The following is a 19,992-nucleotide window of genomic DNA, read 5'->3' as shown; positions in this document are numbered from 1 at the left end:
AGTGGTGCCTATTTACAGTTACTTATAAGAACTCCTATTTCCTCAATCTCTGAAAGCTCTGATTATTGACAGACTTTCACTCTGACTTGTAAAACTTTGTATCTTATTTAGCTTCAGTCTTATGTAAAAGCCAATAGCTCAAGTCTAATAAAAATTCAAAGTAAAAATGAAAGAATGAATGCACTAACCTGTTCAAACATCCCTAGATAAACATTATTTGATTACTTTAAATTTTACTTCATAAAATTATTAATGATCTGTCAACTGGTTTCCATACTAAAGAATTTCTGGAGTCTGGTGCTTTACCCCTATTTGTGTGTGTATTTACATATCTCCTAACAAAATTCCAGTGTCATTGTGCTACCAAAAAGATGCCTTTACTCATTCTTCTGACTACTCTCTCATTCCTCTCTGTAACCATTGTCATTTTCAATGAGTTTAGAAGTTACTCCTTTTAATTTGTTTTTTTTTTTGGCCAGTTCTTTTATTCCACATATTAGTGAAACTATCTTTTACTTCTTTATTTACTTCACTTAGCTTAATTATCTCAAATTCCATTTATTTTCCCCCAAAGTACAATTCTGTCTTTTTTAATGGCAAGGTAGTTTTACCACTGAGTCTATGTGCAATATCTATTTTATTTAATCATCTGCTTTTGGACATTGAAGTTGGTTCATTGTTTTAACTCTTGTGATTATTGCTGCTATGAACATAGGGCTGAAAATATTTTTCAAAATATTTTTTTCACATTCTTTGTATAAATGCCTAAGAATGGTATTGTATATCATAAAGTATTTCTATTAACAATTTTTAAGGAATCCCCTACCTTTTTTTATAGAGACAGCAACAATTTATATTCCTGGTATACAATAGTATACAATAGTATACCAGTTTTGTTTTCGTAGGGCGGTTGCCTTGCACGTGGCCAACGGCAACCAACTCGGGTTCAATTTCTCCACCCCTCTCGGAGAGCTCGGCAAGCGACTGAGGGTATCTCACCCGCACAGCAAAGCCTTTTAAGCTCCCTGTGATGTATTCAATATGCCAAACACAGTAACAACAAGTCTCACAATGGAGACGTTACTGGGCCTGCTAGAGCAAATCTATGAATAACGGGAGGACAGTGACAGTGACAGTGACACATCTTTATCATCATTTCTTGTAAATATTATTTTAAATGATGGAAAATTTGTGCAACTTGTCTAAAAAAAAGAAATGTTGAACTTAATTAAAAGGGAATTTACTGAAAAACTACTTCACCAAACTAAAAAGAAAACAAAAAAATGAGCACTCTAAATCAAAAGTAGAATTAATAGACAATATATGATAAAATGGCTGAATAGTAGAAGAGATATTGAATAGCAGGTAAGTAATAAAACGGTAGATAAGATAAGATCTCTTTTCTCTGTGTTAGGCACCATGTAGAATTGAGATTAGAAGACTGTCCAGTTCATATGAGTAGAAAAGCATGAAATACTTAGGGATCAGCTTAATCAGAAGTATATAGTACATATTACATTTCTGGTCACTATTGCTGCTCAATTTTTCTGTTTTTTTTAAGATTTATTTTAGACTTTAAAATATTCAGCTTTGAGAGATCATACAGATAGTACAGCAGCTGACACTGGTTCTATCACTGCACTCCGCATGGTCCTCTGAGCATATCAGAAGTGCTCTGTGAGCACAGATCCAGGATTAACGCATGAGCACCACCAGGTGTGGCCCCAAAGCACTACCACCATCACCGCTACCAAAAAACAAAACAAACAAAAAAACCCACCAAACCCTCAAAGTGGAAAAAAAAAAAAGTCAAACATCTAGCTTTGGATTGTGATTGTCACATTACTTCATTGCACCACATGTATTCCTTTGGAAATTCCATTTCTCTAGTTCTTACACTTAGTGCCCTTTATGATGAAGGATTAGTCCACTGAGATTATGGATCAAGGAATTGAGTCACTGCATTAAGTAACTGATATTTCATAATTAATCTGCAGATCAGGGTTCAAATCTTAAGCCTCATGATATCCCACTTAGTTTTCCAACTTAGTTACTTGTGGAACAACCAAAGGGGTATACCAAAGGGGTATACCACACATAAAATTTAGATTTTTAGCTCACCAGAAATTCACAGGGAAGGACACTGAGGTGAGGGCTTTGTGACATTTTACCTGGGTACACCAAGCATGGAAGTTCTCTCAAGTGGGAGAGAAGGGATCATGTGGAAAAATATCAGTCACACTAAGCTGGGTCAAGAGTAAGACAAGAAGCTTCTGCACCTCCAAAGAAACAGTGACCAAAATACAAAGACAGTCTACAGAATTGGAAAGTATATTCACCGAATACACATCCGACATGGGGTTGATATCAAGGATATACAAAGTACTGGTTGAACTCCACAAGAAGAAAACATCCAACCCCATCAAAAAATCGGGCGATAAAATGAACAGAAACTTTCTCAAAGAAGAAATTTGAATGGCTAAAAGGCACATGAGAAAATGCTCCACATCATAATCATCAGGGAGATGCAGATCAAAACCACAATGAGATATCATTTCACACCACAGGGACTGGCCCACATCCACAAGAACAAAAGCAACCGGTGCTGGCACGGATATGGAGAGAAAGGGACCCTCCTTCACCGGTGGGAATGACGACTGGTTCAGCCCTTCTGGAAAACAGTATGGAAGATTCTCAAAAAATTAGAAATTGAATTCCCATTTGACTCAGCAATACCACTCCTGGGAATATATCCCAGAGAAGCAAAAAAGTTTAGTCAAAGTGACATCTGCACTTGTTTGTTCATTGCAGTACTCTATACAATAGCCAGAATCTGGAAAAAACCTGAGTGCCTGAGAACAGATGACTGGTTAAAGAAACTTTGGTACATTTACACAATGGAGTACTATGTAGCTGTTAGAAAAGATGAAGCCATGAAATTTACATACAAGTGGTACTACATGGAAAGTATCATGTTAAGTGAAATGAGTCAGAAAGAGAGGGATAGACATAGAAAGATTGCATTCATCTGGGGAACATAAAGTAACAGAATAGGAGACTAACACCCAAGAATGGCCGAGATTAGTACCAGGAATTTTGCTCCATGGCTTGGAGGCCCTCCTGTTGTTTGTCAATTTGCTCGAGCGGGCCCAGTAACGTCTCCATTGGAGACTTTGTTGTTACTGTGTTTGTCATATCGAATACGTCACAGGGAGCTTGCCAGGCTCTGCTGTGCGGGCGAGATACTCTTGGTAGCTTGCAGTGCTCTCCGAGAGGGGCGGAGGAATCGAACTCGGGTTGGCCATGTTGGCTGCGTGCAAGGCAAATGCTCTACCGCTGTGCTTGGAGGCCAGCCACACATGCTAGGGGAAAAGGCAGCTCAGATAGAGAAGGGAACACCAAATGAAGGGTGTTGTGAGGATCCTCCCCGGATGAGAGATGCATACTGAAAGTAGACTATAGACCGAACGTGATTGCCACCCAATGCCTCTTTTGCAAACCACAACACCCAAAAGGAGAGAGAGAACAAAAGGGAATACCCTGCCACAGAGGCAGGGTGGGATGGGGGATGGGGGATGGGAGGGATACTGGGATCTGTGGTGGTGGGAAATGGGCACTGGTGGAGGGATTGGTATTTGATCATTGTATAATTGAAACCCAAGCACAAAATTTGTAAGTCTACAACTGTACCTCATGGTACACTTATAAAAATTAAAAAAAAAAAAGAAAGAAAGAGTAACAGCCTAATGGTCCAAGTCAAGAGACAGAATAAAGTCCAATGACTTTATGTGTTTTTAATTATTCCTCAAACAGTATTTTCTCTGGAATAAACAGCATTGTATTTCTCAGAAAAAAGAAAAAGAGTAAGACCAGTACTCACTGCTGTGACACGGAGCTTCCCAGTGACACAGTCATAATTTTCTAAGCTGAAAAGTTCTATCGCTTGATGTAGTGCTATGCAACTATAAGGATTTCATTACATATAACCATAGTTATAAACTATGGTGTCTCAACAAAATAAAATTAGTATGCAGGAAAAAAGTTACACTGCTCTGAAACTAAAGGACCAGAGGAATCTATGGTTCTCATTAAAACAGATGAAGAAACACAGTACTGGGAAACCATCAATTTCTTCCTCGAATCTCTTAATTTCTGACAGTATTTTTTTCTTTCTTTACTTGGCCAGCCTCAGACCAGGATTTCTTTCTTTCTTCTTTTCAAACAAAACAGTTTTTATTGAAAGAAATTTTGAAAAATATGAGAGCATCTAAGGAATCATGTGTTGAAGAGTGTACCAGCGCTTCTAAGCAGAAAGGGCAGAGAATGGTGTTAGGAAGAAGGTTATGTACAATTTCTCCAAATTTTGTTGGCCTGGAGTTCTTTATATGCATTCACCTTTCTTCATACAGAAAGTCTTCACAAAGAAAGTCTTCAGGTTTTCATACCAACCATTTTTATATTCTCTGTAGCTTCTCTTTTACTGAGGGGGCCCCACCCTTCTCTGGGTGGTTTCTTGGTTTCTGTAAAGAGCTCAGCTCAGGCTTTGCATCTCTATGGGGATGTGTCCTTCATGCCTTTGGGCTATTTCAGTCCTGGCTGGCAATGTATTCTTAAATTTTATTATTTCTCCAAACTCATTACCAGGGGCCTCATCTATCAGCCTACATATTTGGCCCCCTAGAGATTTCACCCTCTTAAATCTGTAAGGGCTACTTGGGTGTCCTTTGTAGCTTCTTCATATTGACAAAAAGATGAAGAAACTGCTTATGTAAGAGTGTGAAATTTCATGCAAACTTCGGGGCCGGGCAATGGTTTATTGGGTTTCAGAGTTGTCAGTCTAAATGATAAATCAGATTAGTCAACAGTTTTAGAAAGCTATTAGGCCCTAGAGGAAAAAAACTTTTCCTGGCCTAGGGAGGGTAAAGTGTTTAACAGAATAAAAAATAATAACCATTTCTTCATAAGCATTTGTTCCTTTCTTTTGCATTCTGATTAGTCTTATGTAAAAGAAATGATCAAGTTCCTGCTTTTACTGATCACATGTAATGACATTTTCAAAGTTAAAAGAATTAAAACTTAGTTTTTGGTGTTGACTTTTGTTAAAGAAAGGCTTCAAATTCTTGATGGATTCAGAGCAATAATTTGAGTCACTCCCCTTTAGAGTCTGATCCCTGGAAGGTATGGATGATGCTGGATTTTTTTCCTGGAGAGACGAACTCAACTAATGGGAAGGATAAATCAAAAAGTGTGTACTAATTCTGCTCTTGTTTTTGCTTTTCTAAAGAAATTTGATGCCGATTCATTCAGTCTGAACAAAGCTTGAATTCACTTGAGAATCTTCTGAATTCTTTCTGGAATATTTTGTTTCACTCTATACTCATAAGAAGGACGAAGAGATATTTTATCCCACTTTTCCTCCTACTTTTTTGGCTTATTTGAAGTATAAGTATTATTATGTCCTAAAAGAGAAATTTGACTAAAATAGCATCTTATTTATTCTGTATTAAGAAAATAATTTAGTAAATTATATTCTTTGGATATTTAAAATTAATAGTGATATTTACTAAAGTTTGGACTATAATTTATTGTCTTCCCCTTAAATTTCCTTGTCTCATTTTTACTGCCAAATGTTTTCTTCCTTTTTTCCTGTGTATGTTTCAACTTCTTTCTGACAATTATTTCTTTTCCTATTTCCTTTATTTCTTTACAGTATCCTTCATCAGTTCCTATTCTTGTTTGCTCCTTTTGTTTGAAGCTTAATGTCTGATTACTCTTCTTCTATTCCCTCTTTCTTTCTAAATTATACAAATCTTTATTGTATGCTAACTCTGGGCCTCTAAAGATATGATTCATTTCCTAAATGTAGTAATCACAAACTCATACTTCTAAATTTTAAAAGGTAAAATTTTTAACGGATGTAGCACAATGTTGAGTTCAAATTCGAAAAGAGAAAAGTGCCAAAATATTTCAGCAATTTTTGTGTTTTTAATATTGTGTAAGTAAATTTTCTTCTTTAAGAAAACCTGCCTTACTTATATGAGGTAGTTATTTTCTTTTAAAATTTTTTGTTTCTAGAAGATAATGGGATGGAGAAAGGAAATCATGGTACAGCAGAGAATAAATGCAATACCTTTCTGTTTTCTCTAAAACAATAGAAAAAATGTGCTATAAAGAATAGTCTGTAAAACATTTCCAACAAGTTTCTGGAAGTGTGTCCCTTTAATAGGGCTGAAGATTTTAAACTTTAAGGTGTGGAATTTATGTGTTGTCTTTGTTATTTGGATGGAATTCTAGGTATGTGGCTTGGTTCAGGGTTGAATAGATAGTATAGTCCAACAAAAAAGCAATGAGTGCTTGCTGTCACGTTTACATAACAACAAAAGTTCCTTCTCACCTGGTGTTAATGGGCTCTTTATGAGATATTTCTCCAACTAATGTAAGTGGGGTCTCTAGACCACCCCCAACCCCCATTGTTTCCTACCAACATGTCAGCAATTTTGATCACAGGACTTGGGTCCCTGGGTAAGGAGTGTTGCCAGCAGCAATTCCATGAGTGCAGTGACTCAGATGGTTTCAGCACAACTTATCTTTTGTAAGTTCCCATTACACTTTTAGTGGAAAACTGACATTAGTGCCGTGTACCTGTGTTTACTGAAATAATTGAAAGAAATCTAAAGAGATGTGCACGTATATGATAAAGGTGAAATGCTAAATGATAATCCAGGGCTTATTTGGTAGTAGTCAATACAAAGGCAGTGCATTCATGGACCAATAAGCAGCAAAACTGGCACTACCAACATTGCTGGCACTATTTGATAGAGGCTGAGTATTTATACTATCATTCCTCATTTTATTATATGTTAGTACTAGTTGAGGTGTGATGTGTCCTGGTATGATTAACTAGGCTATTTTGGAGGTCTGGGAATACTAAAATTCTTTTCTAGGTAAATTAGTGGTAATTGCTTATTTGCTTTATTTCATCGAGGCAGACCAAATGGTTTTCATAAGGAAGTTATACTTCTAGCATGGAGGAAAAACCTGTAGATTATGGAAATATTATTAATTTACAGGCTTTTTGAGCTTAGAATTTTGTGTATAAATTTCCACTTAACTCTCATATTGTAGATAACAGAAACACAAACAGCAAGTTTGATTAAATGTAGATAATGTTGGCAATAGATAAATAAAAATGGTAATGGTTTCTGGATTATTAAGGAAAAAGGAACAATCTAGAAATGGGGTACAATGGAAGGAGAGTGGTGAGAGGGAAAGGAAGTGTCACTTTTCTGAAGATGATGGTGCCGCAGTGTACTGGAGGTCCCCTGGCATGTTCAGGGCTGATCACTGACTCCTTGATCAGTTAATTATAGACAAAGAAATAGGGACCGCAGTCTGGTTGATAATCAGTAACTGTTTATTCAAATCTCACAGTATTAATTATACAGAAATCATGTAGGGTTGGGGGTAGTAATTACATAGATATGGCTGAATGTTATCAGAAATGATGAACAGATGTACAGCCCTTCCTTCAGGGGAAGTTCTAGGGGATTCATTAAAGGACAGAATCTCATCTAGGGGCTCCAGCACGTTATACTCCTACTAGGAGATCAACCAAAGGATGGAATTCCATCTAAGAGTGTATTGCTTTCTCCTTCTTTTGCTAGTAATCCACTAAGTGCACTGTACTGTGCACTGTCCCCCCACTGTTCATTGATTTGCTCAAGCATGCCCAGTAACATTGTGAGACTTGTTACTATGTTTGGCATATAGAATATGTCACGGATAGCTTGCCAGGCTTTGCTGTGCAGGTGAGAGACTCTTGGTAGCTTGCCGGGCTCTCTGAAAGGGGCAGAGGAATCGAACTCTGGTTGGCCATGTCAGCCTCATGCAAGGCAAATGCCCTGCTCGTTGTGCTATCGCTCCAGCCCCACTAATTCTTAATAATATGTCTAATCATTTTGTTTGAACACAGTAGGAGATATATTAAGCTTAAAGGGTGGCTCTTCCTGGGAACATCTTGCTATATATCCCAGACAATAGTCCTCAGGCCAGATTAGTTGGTGCTAATCCCAGAAGGGTCCTTATTTAGTCACTTCTTTGTTGGGTCATGTCAGAGTTTGTTTCATGGCCATACTCTTAAATTATGTTTCTTGTGGAGTTTAGCCTGTCCGTTTTTGATAGCAGGGTAGATTACAGTTTGCGCTGGATACATCCATGTCCCTCGGCGGGACCCCTGTTTTGGGGTGTTAGGAACTAAGGGCAACTGAGGTTAGGAACTAAGGGCAACTCAAATAAATATGATGGACACCCACGAGTAAATATTATTTGGAGTATGTTTACTCCCATGTTACAAAACCATAGCATTAATTGTCTTCCTGTGTCTATACAAAAAAGGACATTGCTCTAAAATAAACTATGCAAAGGACATAAAGGCAAGAGAAAAACAATATTTCACTTACATATACGAAGTCCAGAGCCCTTAAATTACAGGGTCTGATTTGGGTATATATGTGATTAATAGGGGAAAAAAAGAGCACCAAGGAGAGGTTAAAGATAAACACAGAGGATCGGGAGTACCCCAATGGAATTGGGTGTGCCTCGGGAGCACTGTGGTGGGAGTAACTCAATAAACCTAAACTCCCTGTGGGCGCTCCCAATGTTAAAACTAAAATGCTTCGAACTCTAAGTATACTGTTTGATTCTTCATATTCTTCAAGTCTAGAGCTAAAACTCATCTGTTCCAGGAAGTCTAGCATTTTTCATCTATTTCATGCATACTTCCACTCTCTGTAAAATTATATATATATTCCACTATAAAATTATATATATTCTATTATTGGTAAAATTCATTGGCTGATCTTCTAAATTGGATTTACAATGATAGAAAGTCCAGGCTGTTTCTGATAAATTTTAATCTTTTTGGGAGACAGCATTGTTATTATTATAGCAAAATTCAATCATTAGCTATGAGAAAGGATGATATGACACTTGTGGAAGGGAGGTGACATAAGAGGCAGAGTGGACCCATGAGTACATAGGAAGAAAAAGTGGATGAGGAAGAAAACTGCATTGACTGGGTTAGAAATGTGAAATGAGAATGAGTGACCTTGTCTGTGGATACGGAATGAGTATACTTGGATATTGGTCTGAATAGTATTTTAAAAATTCCTTTTAGTAGACTTATTCACTGGAGGGGTTTCTTTTTTACTGTTTTAATTTGTATTGATTTAACATTGGCTTACAATATTATGGAATTCCGAGAGGTAAGCTTTGTGCCACATTATGTGTGGAATTGTCACCACCCCTTCCACTGAAGTTCCAATGCCATCTCACCATTTAAGACACTCCTCTCCTCTTCCTATCACTCCCTTCTCTTTCCCTTAGATAACCATCATAGTTATCACTGAGGTGAAGAATTAGTTTTGTTGTTTCTTTCTATCTGTTTGCTTTAGTAATTTATATCCCACATATTAATGTAAGTAAGTTTATGTGCTGATAGCATAGCAGTAGGGCGTTCGCCTTACAAGCGGCCAACATGGCCGACCCGAGTTCGATTCCTCCATCCCTCTCGGAGAGCCCGGCAAGCTACCAAGAGTATTTGATATGCCAGACACAGTAACAACAAAGTCTCCAATGGAGATGTTACTGGGCCCGCTCGAGCAAATCGACGATCAACGGGAGGGCCTTTATCTTTACCTTTTACCTTATATTAATGTAAACCTCTGCTAATTATCTTCATTTTCTATTTCACTTAGTATAATTATGGATATTTCTTAGAAAGACTTGATATAAAAAGGAAAAAAGTCTACTATAGATTGAGCTAGTTATAATAGTATTGGGTTTTGTGAAATGGGTCTATTGACTATATATATTAAATATATATTAAAGTCCTGTAAGTTTGCATATGCTTTACTTATTTATATTTTCCAAATATTATTTTATGATTACAAATCACATTCTAGAGATTAAAGACAACTGTATGTCCAAAATTTTAGCAATGTTTTGATCAATTGAAATTAGTATGAAACAATATAACCTTTTACAAAATTTGAGCCATGATGACAGCAATAACTTGATATGCGATTACATTTATAGGGGTCTCCCTATAATATGTCTTATTTTGGGGGGAGTCAGACCCAGTGATACGCAGGAGTTATTCCTGATTCTGCACTCAGGAATTACTCCTGGCGGTACTTGGGGGACCATATGGGATGCTGGAAATCAAACCCAGGTCAGCCGTGTGCAAGGCAAATGTGTATTATTGCTCCAGCCCCTTATAATGTGTCTTTAAAAATTATGCAATAACATACTGACATAGCCTTTTTCTATTTGTGATAATAGGATATCTCCAAATTTGCTGAGAAAGACAACATAGTTCTTGGAGAAGGTGGAATCACCTTGAGTGGAGGTCAACGAGCCAGAATTTCTTTAGCAAGGTGAATATCTGATTGCTCAGTGAGCGTTTGCTACAAAAATAATGCATTTTAAAAGTAAAAGTATTTGTTTTTCTGTTTCTTTCTTATTTAGAGTTAGACAAATACCTAAATGGATTTTTCCTATCTTCAACAACATTTTTCTTTTCCAAAAAGCAGATGCTTATTTTGGTATATGTATATTTGCCTTATGCGTTGCCTCATGACGTGACTTGCCACAGGCAAAAAACTCTGGGATTTGGTATTGTGTGTACTCTGAGAGAAGAGAAGGTGTAAATTTTTACTACTTATTCATTTATGTTGCTTTTGGGGGGTCACACCAGATTGTGCTCAGGGCTTATCCCTGGCTTTTTGCTTAGGTATAACTCCTGGTAGGTATGGGGGATCATATTGGGTGGAAGTGATTGACCCAGATCAGCTACATGCAAGACTAGTGACCTGCCAACTGTATTGTTTCTGTGGCACCTGTATATTTTCACTATGTTAATCATGAAATTCACTCTATTCAATAATACACAGACTCCCTTTATGATTGATTCTGAGTATTCTTCTTGGTTCAGAAAACATGTCAAAAAACTAATGTAATTTAAAAATCATTGTTAAAAAAAGGAAAATGACTTATCTCACAGTTTGTAAGCTTTAGAGAAAACAAATGGGATAAGAACATCTATCTCTTTGGATGGTAAGGATGGCTCTTGTGTAGGATGGCCTTCTTAATCTCTGCATTTTGAGCAAAGAGAAGTACATAGAATTCATTTATGCCAAGGGAAAACTCTAAACTTTAACCTTTATTTTAAAAATACTTCATTATATGGGATAACATACATTCATTCAATATTATTTAAATGAAAATCTTTTTACTGTATTGCTAAATTTGTTAACAAGAAATTACATTGACTCGTTAATATTTTGGTTGCTTTCCCTACTTCCTCTGAGACAGGAAAGTCACTAGACTTCCTTATTACCTGATACTATTCTAAGGCTGTGTGTGTGTGTGTGTGTGTGTGTGTGTGTGTGTGTGTGTGTAGTGTATTCATATACACTTAATTTTACTTAATCCCCATATCACTCTGCATTCCATTTTGAACCAGTTCCACTTGATTCCATATTAAGCTGTGACTTGAGCTTTGGATAATGAAATGCACAGTGAATAATTTACAGGCATGATAATGACTTGTAAATAAACAGAAGCTGATAATTTTTTCTGTGAGCCAAATTGATATCTATATTACTTTATCCACTTCAAATTTAGGAATTTTAAATACTCTACAAAGAATTGAGTTTTATTTTTTTATTTTTTTTACTAGATTAAGATATGGTTTTATTGTAAAGTTCACATAGACAAGTTAAGAGTTACTACATTTTTTGGTCTTAGTCACAGTTTATTCCAATCCTCTCTCCATTCACACCAGTCTCTCTTCCCTGCCTCTGCCTCCGCTTCTTCCTCCCCCATGCTACTTCATTTTCCTTCTCCATCCCCCTTCATCCTCCTTCTCTGGAGTCTGGATTCTGATCCTTCTTTCTCTTCCTTCTGATCCCCCAGCCCACTCTTACAGTACAGTTAAATCCCAAAGCATGAGGGATTGGGTTAATAATTACACATAGGTGTGGTCACAATCAATAGGGGTAGAACTCTTTCCCTCAGGGAAAGCCACTCCAAGGACAGATCCTCTCTCAGCAGGATGGCCCACCCTAGAGCGGAATCCCATGGGAAGAGTTACTACTTTAAAGAATATTGTTGTACTGATTGGAAAGTGCCAATTGTTATTTTTGACTATGAATATATCATTTCTAATCTCTTACAAATCTGTGGTCACAAATGTGAAGTAGGGAGACATTGAAATAAAGTAGAGCAAAGAAAGACCGTTGGGGTACATTTCTTGAGATTTCTTTTATCTAGCCATTGCATGATTTCTCCAACAGTTATTTATACTGAGAAAGATTTTTCACTTTTTATTCAGAATTTTCCTCATTTTTTATTCTATTAAGCATGCTGATTAAACACAATGTTTTATATATAAATATACCTAATCCTGTGTAGTAGGGTTAGAGAAAATATTTTTGAAAGTTAGTTAAAATTAAACAAATGTGAATTTTATTTTTAATTATTCATCTTTTTTATTTGAAATTTTTATGTGCATGGAATAGACCGAGCCTGTCAGGACCAATGTAAAGTCACAGTTGCATTCATCAAGCTCTTAGTAACAATCAACACTATAAAACATTGAAAAAAGATAGTTCCTGTAAGTGCAGCAATTTATTTACTGTGTCTAAAATTTCACCACCAAAATAAAAAGTCTTTGAAAGAAGCCTTTATAAAACTGTCTAATTTTTACCATTGTATTACCACCAGAGCTTTAAAAATATACTATTTTAAAAAAGAAAATTTTTAAAGAACATAAATTTTTTATGTGGTTCAACTTAAAATTTTCTAGTTTGTGACACATTTACTTCAGCAATTTTTAGAGAGTATAAAATGCCATAAAATTAATCAGTGACATCAAGCAGGAGCAATTGTACATTGGTTGGGGTGCTTACCTGGCATGTGGCTGACTGGAATTCAATCCATGGCATTTCACAGGGTCTCCCAAACCCATCAGGAGTGATCCATGAGTGCAGAGCCAGGAGTTAGTCCTGAGCACTGCCAAATTATTTTTTAGGTCATCAGTCAAAATAATCCTCACTACATGACATGGAAAATAGTAAGGAAATTTATTTTTTTTCTTTTTTTTAGAGCAGTATACAAAGATGCTGATCTGTACCTGTTGGACTCTCCTTTTGGTTACCTTGATGTTTTAACAGAAAAAGAAATATTTGAAAGGTATGTCCTTTGAATGCACAAGCAAAAATATAAGGAAGAATGGTTATGCCACAACAGACCTCCTATTACCCATTGAAAAATAAGTCCACCATTGATGTTCGTTATGGCAAAATGTAACATAAACATAGTCAAATGTTATCTTTTCTTCAGAGGCCAGGTTTAGTATAATTTCCCTTATGCTAAATTGCATCATTTAATGAATTACACTAAGAAGTTTTATAGTGTTACTAGTTTATGGAATATCTTCTATTGTTTTAAATTAATATGAAGCTTAAAGTTTTGATTTATGTGTTTAGCACTTTTCCTCTCTGCTAAATTGCTAATACCCATGCTGAATATTTTTATGTGAATGAATGTTTATCTCATCTACTTCAATACCTTATTCAGAACCTTTTCCTCAATCTTGGAATTTTTATTTCTTTGGAATTCTAGTTAGGACTCAATGTACATAATGTACATAAAGTTCATAAAAGAAAGAGGTAGCTAAATGACTCTATTTAAAATTTTTATAATATTTTATATGCACTATGAAATAGTTCAGTAAGACAATAAACATTTTAAGTAATAGGAATATAGATGTAGGTGCATATAAGATGGCCACATTATTCCTAGAAGCACTTTTCCAAAAATTCAGTTAAATTTAATGTTCAGGTACTGTTTACATAATTCTGGCACAGTGATAAGTAACCTCCTACCTATATAAACATTGCTAACTATTTTAATATGATAGAGTGTAAACTAGAATGATGTCTATTTTAACACAATATATAATGGCTTTGACTTTAGTGCAATATGAGGGGCAAGAAAAATAACTCAAAGAACTGAGTATATAGTCTTTGCATGAAGGAGATATAGGTTTGCTTCCTGGTACCTTATGGTCCCCCGAGCACCATCCTGAGCATAGGACAGGAGTATAGAACAGGAAGTCGCCTGAGCACTGCTCTATGGCCATACCCCCAAAACAAAGAAATGTAAATTTTATCTCCCTTAGATGAATTTAGTCAGGATTCACTTCTACACTAACCAGGTCCGACCCTGCTTAGCTTCCGAGATCAGATGAGATCGGGTACGTTCAGGGTGGGTTGGAGCAATAGCACAGCGGTAGGGCGTTTGCCTTGCACGCAGCCAACATGGCCGACCCGAGTTCGATTCCTCCGCCCCTCTCAGAGAGCCTGGCAAGCTACCGAGAGTATCTTGCCCGCATGGCAGAGCCTGGCAAGCTCCCCGTGACGTATTCGATATGCCAAACACAGTAACAACAAAGTCTCCAATGGAGACGTTATTGGGCCCACTCGAGCAAATCGATGATCAATGGGAGGGCCTTTACCTTTACCTTTACCTTACACTTCTACACCAGAGGCTAAGCTACTTAAAAAACTAGAGGCAAATGTTCTTAGTGGAGACTCAAATTTATTATCCAGTTCTCAGATCTGCTATTTGGCAGTTTAAATGTAAAAGGAAATTAATAGAAAATTACAGGGAAAAAAAGTTTTGACCTTTTAGGAGACATGAAATACAGACCTCATCTCCTGAAATCCTAAAAGTCATCTGACAATTCTCTTAGTTTCTAGATGAATAAATCAGTTAGTTTCCAGGGGGTAAACTTCTTGCTCAAAGTCAAACACTTATTTAATATCAGACATTTAATTCGTTTTGTTTGTTAACACTCAACTTTATAATGTGTCATGCTATAGTAATCATTAGTAAAATATTTCTTGCTGTAATAGTTCAAGAGACACCAAATGAATTATTCCTGAATCTTTAATTTTAGAATGATTGAGCGATAGCATAGTAGTAGGGCATTTGCCTTGTGCGCAGCCAGCCCGGCTGAGCCGGGTTCGATTCCTCTGCCCCTCTCAGAGAGCCCGGCAAGCTACTGATAGTATCTTGCCCATGAGGCAGAGCCTGGCAAGCTACCTGTGACGTATTTGGTATGCCAAACATAGTAAAACGAGTCTCCAATGGAGACGTTACTGGGCCCACTCGAGCAGATTGATGAACAACGGGAGGACAGTGTTTGTTTTGTGTTTGTTTAAGTATAACAAAGGATGGCATGATGGAAGTTTTATATGAGAATTCAGTAGTGAAATGTGTGTATATAGAATATTAACTTGCATAGAAATGTCTTTATAAAATTGATACCTTATTTATATCTTTTTATATTCTTAAAGCTGTGTCTGTAAATTGATGGCTAACAAAACTAGGATTTTGGTCACTTCTAAAATGGAGCATTTAAAGAAAGCCGACAAAATATTAATTTTACATGAAGGGAGCAGCTATTTTTATGGAACATTTTCTGAACTACAAAATCTACGGCCAGACTTCAGCTCAAAGCTCATGGGATATGATTCTTTTGATCAGTTTAGTGCAGAAAGAAGAAATTCCATCCTAACGGAGACTTTACGGCGTTTCTCGTTGGAAGGGGATGCTGCTGTCTCCTGGAATGAAGCCAGAAAGCAATCTTTTAAACAGACGGGAGAGTTTGGTGAAAAAAGAAAGAACTCTCTTCTCAATCCAATCAACTCTATACGCAAGTTTTCGATTGCTCAAAAGACACCAATACAAATGAATGGTATTGAAGAAGACTCTGAGGAGTCCTTAGAAAGAAGACTGTCCCTGATTCCAGATTCTGAGCGGGGGGAGGCCATCCTTCCTCGGAGCAATGTCATCCACACTGGTCCCACTTTCCAGGGCTGCCGGAGGCAGTCTGTTCTGAATTTGATGACGCATTCCTCAGTGAACCAAGGTTCAAACATTTACCGAAGGGCAACAGCATCTGCTCGAAAAATGTCCCTGGCCCCTCAGGGGAACTTCACCGAAATGGATATATACTCAAGAAGGTTATCTCAAGACAGCATCTTGGAAATAAGTGAAGAAATCAATGAGGAAGATTTGAAGGTATGTTTAAATTATTAGTGTGGTTTGCTCATATGCAATCGAGTAGAAAGTGATGTATTGTATATAACACGATGTACAGTTGGGGTTTAGGATGATGTATATCTTAAGAGTCTGAAAATCTAAAGTCCTAAACTTCACTTAAACAATTTGAAACTGTGAGAGAACAGCTATTTCTCTTTGAGCTGAACATATCTCTACCCATAAAATGTGCAAAGCGAGTGACATCTTAGATTCTTTTTTTTAAATTATTTTCTTTGATAATTGTTTTCATCTTAGATTCTTTACTAGACTATTGATAGTCATTATTAAACATTAGAAAGCATAGTTGTAGAATCATCTTAAAACCTATGTGTGAAGAGGTGTTTAAATAAATATACACATAAGCAATAAATTCATTTATGTAGAGACTAAGATAGGCCAGCTCATACAGACAAGTATTTCTTTAGAGATGACCTTATTTGAGGTATGTAATTAGCATGGAGTCTCTCAATATTACAAAAACCAGCTCTACACAGGGCTCACAAAATGTAGCCCTACACAAGGCTTGTTGTACTCAATTCTGTTGTACTCAGGGGCCACTAATACCATTCCTGACAGTGCCTGTGAGCCATACAAAATTCCAAACTCTATTGGCCTGTCCAAAGAAATGAGTTAAATCAAGAAGAGTTCTGGCAATGCCCAGATTTTATAGTACCATACATTTAACAAATGATATGAGACTATTAAGCATTAAAAATGGTAAACTTGTCAAAGAATAATAGCCTATATTATCAATGACCTGGGCTGGAGCGATAGCACAGCGGTAGGGCGTTTGCCTTACAAGCGGCCAACATGGCCGACCCGAGTTCAATTCCTCCGCCCCTCTCGGGGAGCCCGGCAAGCTACCGAGAGTATCTAGCCTGGCAAGCTACCCGTGATGTATTCGGTATGCTAAACACAGTAACAGCAGGTCTCATGATAGAGGCGTTACTGGGTCTGCTCGAGCAAATCGATGAACAACGGGAGGACCATGACCGTGATCAATGACATGCTTATACAGTTTGAGGAATTAGATCTTTATAATTTTTTAAAAAGTTACATTGCTTCAGTGGGTATTATGCTAGCTATTGGATTGATAACATGTCATTCCACATAGAATGGTTTATATTTGTTAAAATACATTTTGATTCAAATAGCATTTCTTTATTTCAACACATTCAAAATAAAACCACGCCAGTGTTAGGATACTGTATTGTATATATTGTCTCATTGCAATATCTGTGATTATTTTTAGGAGTGCTTTTTTGATGATGTGGACAAGATGCCAACAGTGACCACGTGGAACACATACCTTCGATATGTTACTGCTCATAAGAATTTAATTTTTGTGCTAGTTTGGTGTTTAGTTATTTTTCTGGCTGAGGTAAGAATGTTTTATGGTAAACTATTGCTGAGATTTAATGTTAAAGTAAGAATAATTTGAAAGTAATGCTGAAATTGTTTTTGATGTGCCACATTAAAATAGGGCTGGAGCTATAGCACAGACGGTAGGGCACTTGCCTTGCACATGGTCGACCCAGTTTGATTCTTCCATCCCTCTCGGAGAGCCTGGCAAGCTACCAAGAGTATCCTGCCCACACAGCAAAGCCTGGCAAGCTCCCTGTGGCGTATTCGATATGTCAGAAACAGTAATAAGTTTCACAATGGAGATGTCACTGGTGCCTGCTCCAGCAAATTGATGAACAACAGGAGAGCAGTGCTACAGTGCAGTGCTACAGTGTTACAGTGCTACATTAAAATAAACTAAATAGCTCAGTTCCCTCTGTCCCTCAGAAAATAATATGGCATACATATCTTGATATTCATGCATATGGATATATAATTTAAATTTCAATGGAATGCTTAGTTTTTCATATATTTAATTTTATATAATAATAAATCTTGGTATTTTTTGTTGGTTTGCTCGAGCGGGCCCAGTAACGTCTCCATTGGAGACTTTGTTGTTACTGTGTCTGGCATATCGAATACTCTCGGTAGCTTGCCGGGCTCTCCGAGAGGGGCGGAGGAATCGAACTCGGGTCGGCCATGTTGGCCACTTGTAAGGCGAACGCCCTACCGCTGGGCTGGAGCAATAGCACAGCGGTAGGGCGTTCGCCTTACACGCAGCCAACATGGCCGACCCGAGTTCGATTCCTCTGCCCCTCTCGGAGAGCCCGGCAAGCTACCGAGAGTATTCGAAATGCCAGACACAGTAACAACAAAGTCTCCAATGGAGACGTTACTGGGCCTGCTCGAGCAAATCGACGATCAACGGGAGGGCCTTTACCTTACCTTTACCTATTTTTTGTTGGTATTTCATAATAGCATAACAAGTATACTTAAATATTTAGTGAGTTTTTATGTCGAGATTTAAAAGCTCAAATTCAGATGCCTTTACATAGATTGAAATTCAACACAAAATTACTTTGTACAAAATTTAAACTTACTTGAGTTTGATGAAATTTAACTACATGTATCTTGCATTATTAACATGCAGAGCTATGAATTACCACCTTTAAGAGACTATTTCCTCACAAATACATACTAATAATTTATTGTTTTTAGTCATCTACTTCAGAGAACTAAAGCCAATTGCTTGCAGAAATTTTTTGCCTTCATCACCAACACTGGACATTTTGCTGTACCCTATCTGTGGGCTTTATATCAGCAGGATATAAAGAGGTGTGGTGCATGTGCAAATGACAACGTGGGCCTCAAGTTCAGTTCCTTAACAAACTAAGAGTTTCCTGAAGTTTGAAGGTAGGGGAGCCTTGTCTCTACCTCAGGAGCAGCCCTATAAATGCCAAAGGAGACTGGCAGAGAATGCCAGTGATGGTTGCTATGAGGTTGAATGGGGAACATATATAGTCCCTTTGTTCAAAAGAGGCACAGCAACGTGGCACCAACCATGAACTTGCAATGACAGAATTTGGGATCAGTTTTGCTAAATCTTTTTATTTGCCAAGACACACTAGAAAACCTGATTTTTCTGTAAAAATGTCTTGTGTTTATTATTCATTTTGTCTTTTGATGCTGGAATTTGAACCCATGTCTCAGGCATGCGGAGCATGGATTTTAGCTCTGAGCCAAAACAACAGCCTCTAAATTTTCCCATTTAAAAAAATGTGAGTAATCAATTTGGTAAAAGACGTTAAAGAACACTACACGGGGACAACAAAACAGACGTATAGGCTCAACTTAGTTCATGAGTGTTAATGAATGCTCTAGATATTTATTCCATAGGATTCCCCTGCGTATGTCCTATATCAATATACTATTGATAACCAAATATACTATTACAAATATACTATTACATGGCTCCCCATTAGTAAACTTAAAGAAGATTCCTTCCTTCCTTCCTTCCTTCCTTCCTTCCTTCCTTCCTTCCTTCCTTCCTTTTTTTCTTTCATTGTTTTTTGTTTTGGACCACCCCAGTGATGCTCAGGAAATACTCCTGGCAGTGCTTGGGGTATATTATGGGATGCTGGGGATCAAACCTAGGTTGGCTATGTGCAAAGCAAGTGCTTTACCCCCTGTACTATTTCTCCGGCCTGCTTGATCAAGATTTCTAAACTGATTAAGAAGCCTATATAAAATATCACCATTTCTTCCTAACCAAGTATGATGGTGTTAAAAATCCAAAGATATAGAACAAACTTACACATGTATATGACTTCACTTTTAAATGACCATTTCCACTTATCTTTGAATTCTGGTAATGGCTCTCTTTTAAATTATTTTTTTAGGCACCATAGTTTGCAAAGCTATTAATGGCATGGTTTTTATGCATAAAGCATTCCAGCACCACATGCTCCACCAGAA

At 37.2% G+C, this 19,992-nt stretch overlaps 1 protein-coding gene across 1 annotated transcript in view; it reads left to right on the top strand.

Annotated features, from left to right (window-relative positions):
- CFTR (CF transmembrane conductance regulator) overlaps positions 1 to 19,992 on the top strand; it is a 178,606-nt gene that overhangs the window by 98,998 nt on the left and 59,616 nt on the right. Inside the window, exons 12-15 of the mRNA XM_056118608.1 lie at positions 10,342 to 10,436; positions 13,168 to 13,254; positions 15,426 to 16,152; positions 17,426 to 17,554. Of these exons, the coding sequence (XP_055974583.1) occupies positions 10,342 to 10,436; positions 13,168 to 13,254; positions 15,426 to 16,152; positions 17,426 to 17,554 (1,038 nt within the window). The remainder of the gene's footprint in view (positions 1 to 10,341; positions 10,437 to 13,167; positions 13,255 to 15,425; positions 16,153 to 17,425; positions 17,555 to 19,992) is intronic.

This window comes from Sorex fumeus, unplaced genomic scaffold (assembly GCF_029834395.1).
Source record: "Sorex fumeus unplaced genomic scaffold, SorFum_2.1 ptg000037l, whole genome shotgun sequence".
In the NCBI taxonomy this organism is placed as follows: Eukaryota; Metazoa; Chordata; class Mammalia; order Eulipotyphla; family Soricidae; genus Sorex; species Sorex fumeus.
Note: the sequence above shows the minus strand (reverse complement) of the source record. Positions and strands in the feature narration are given on the sequence as shown.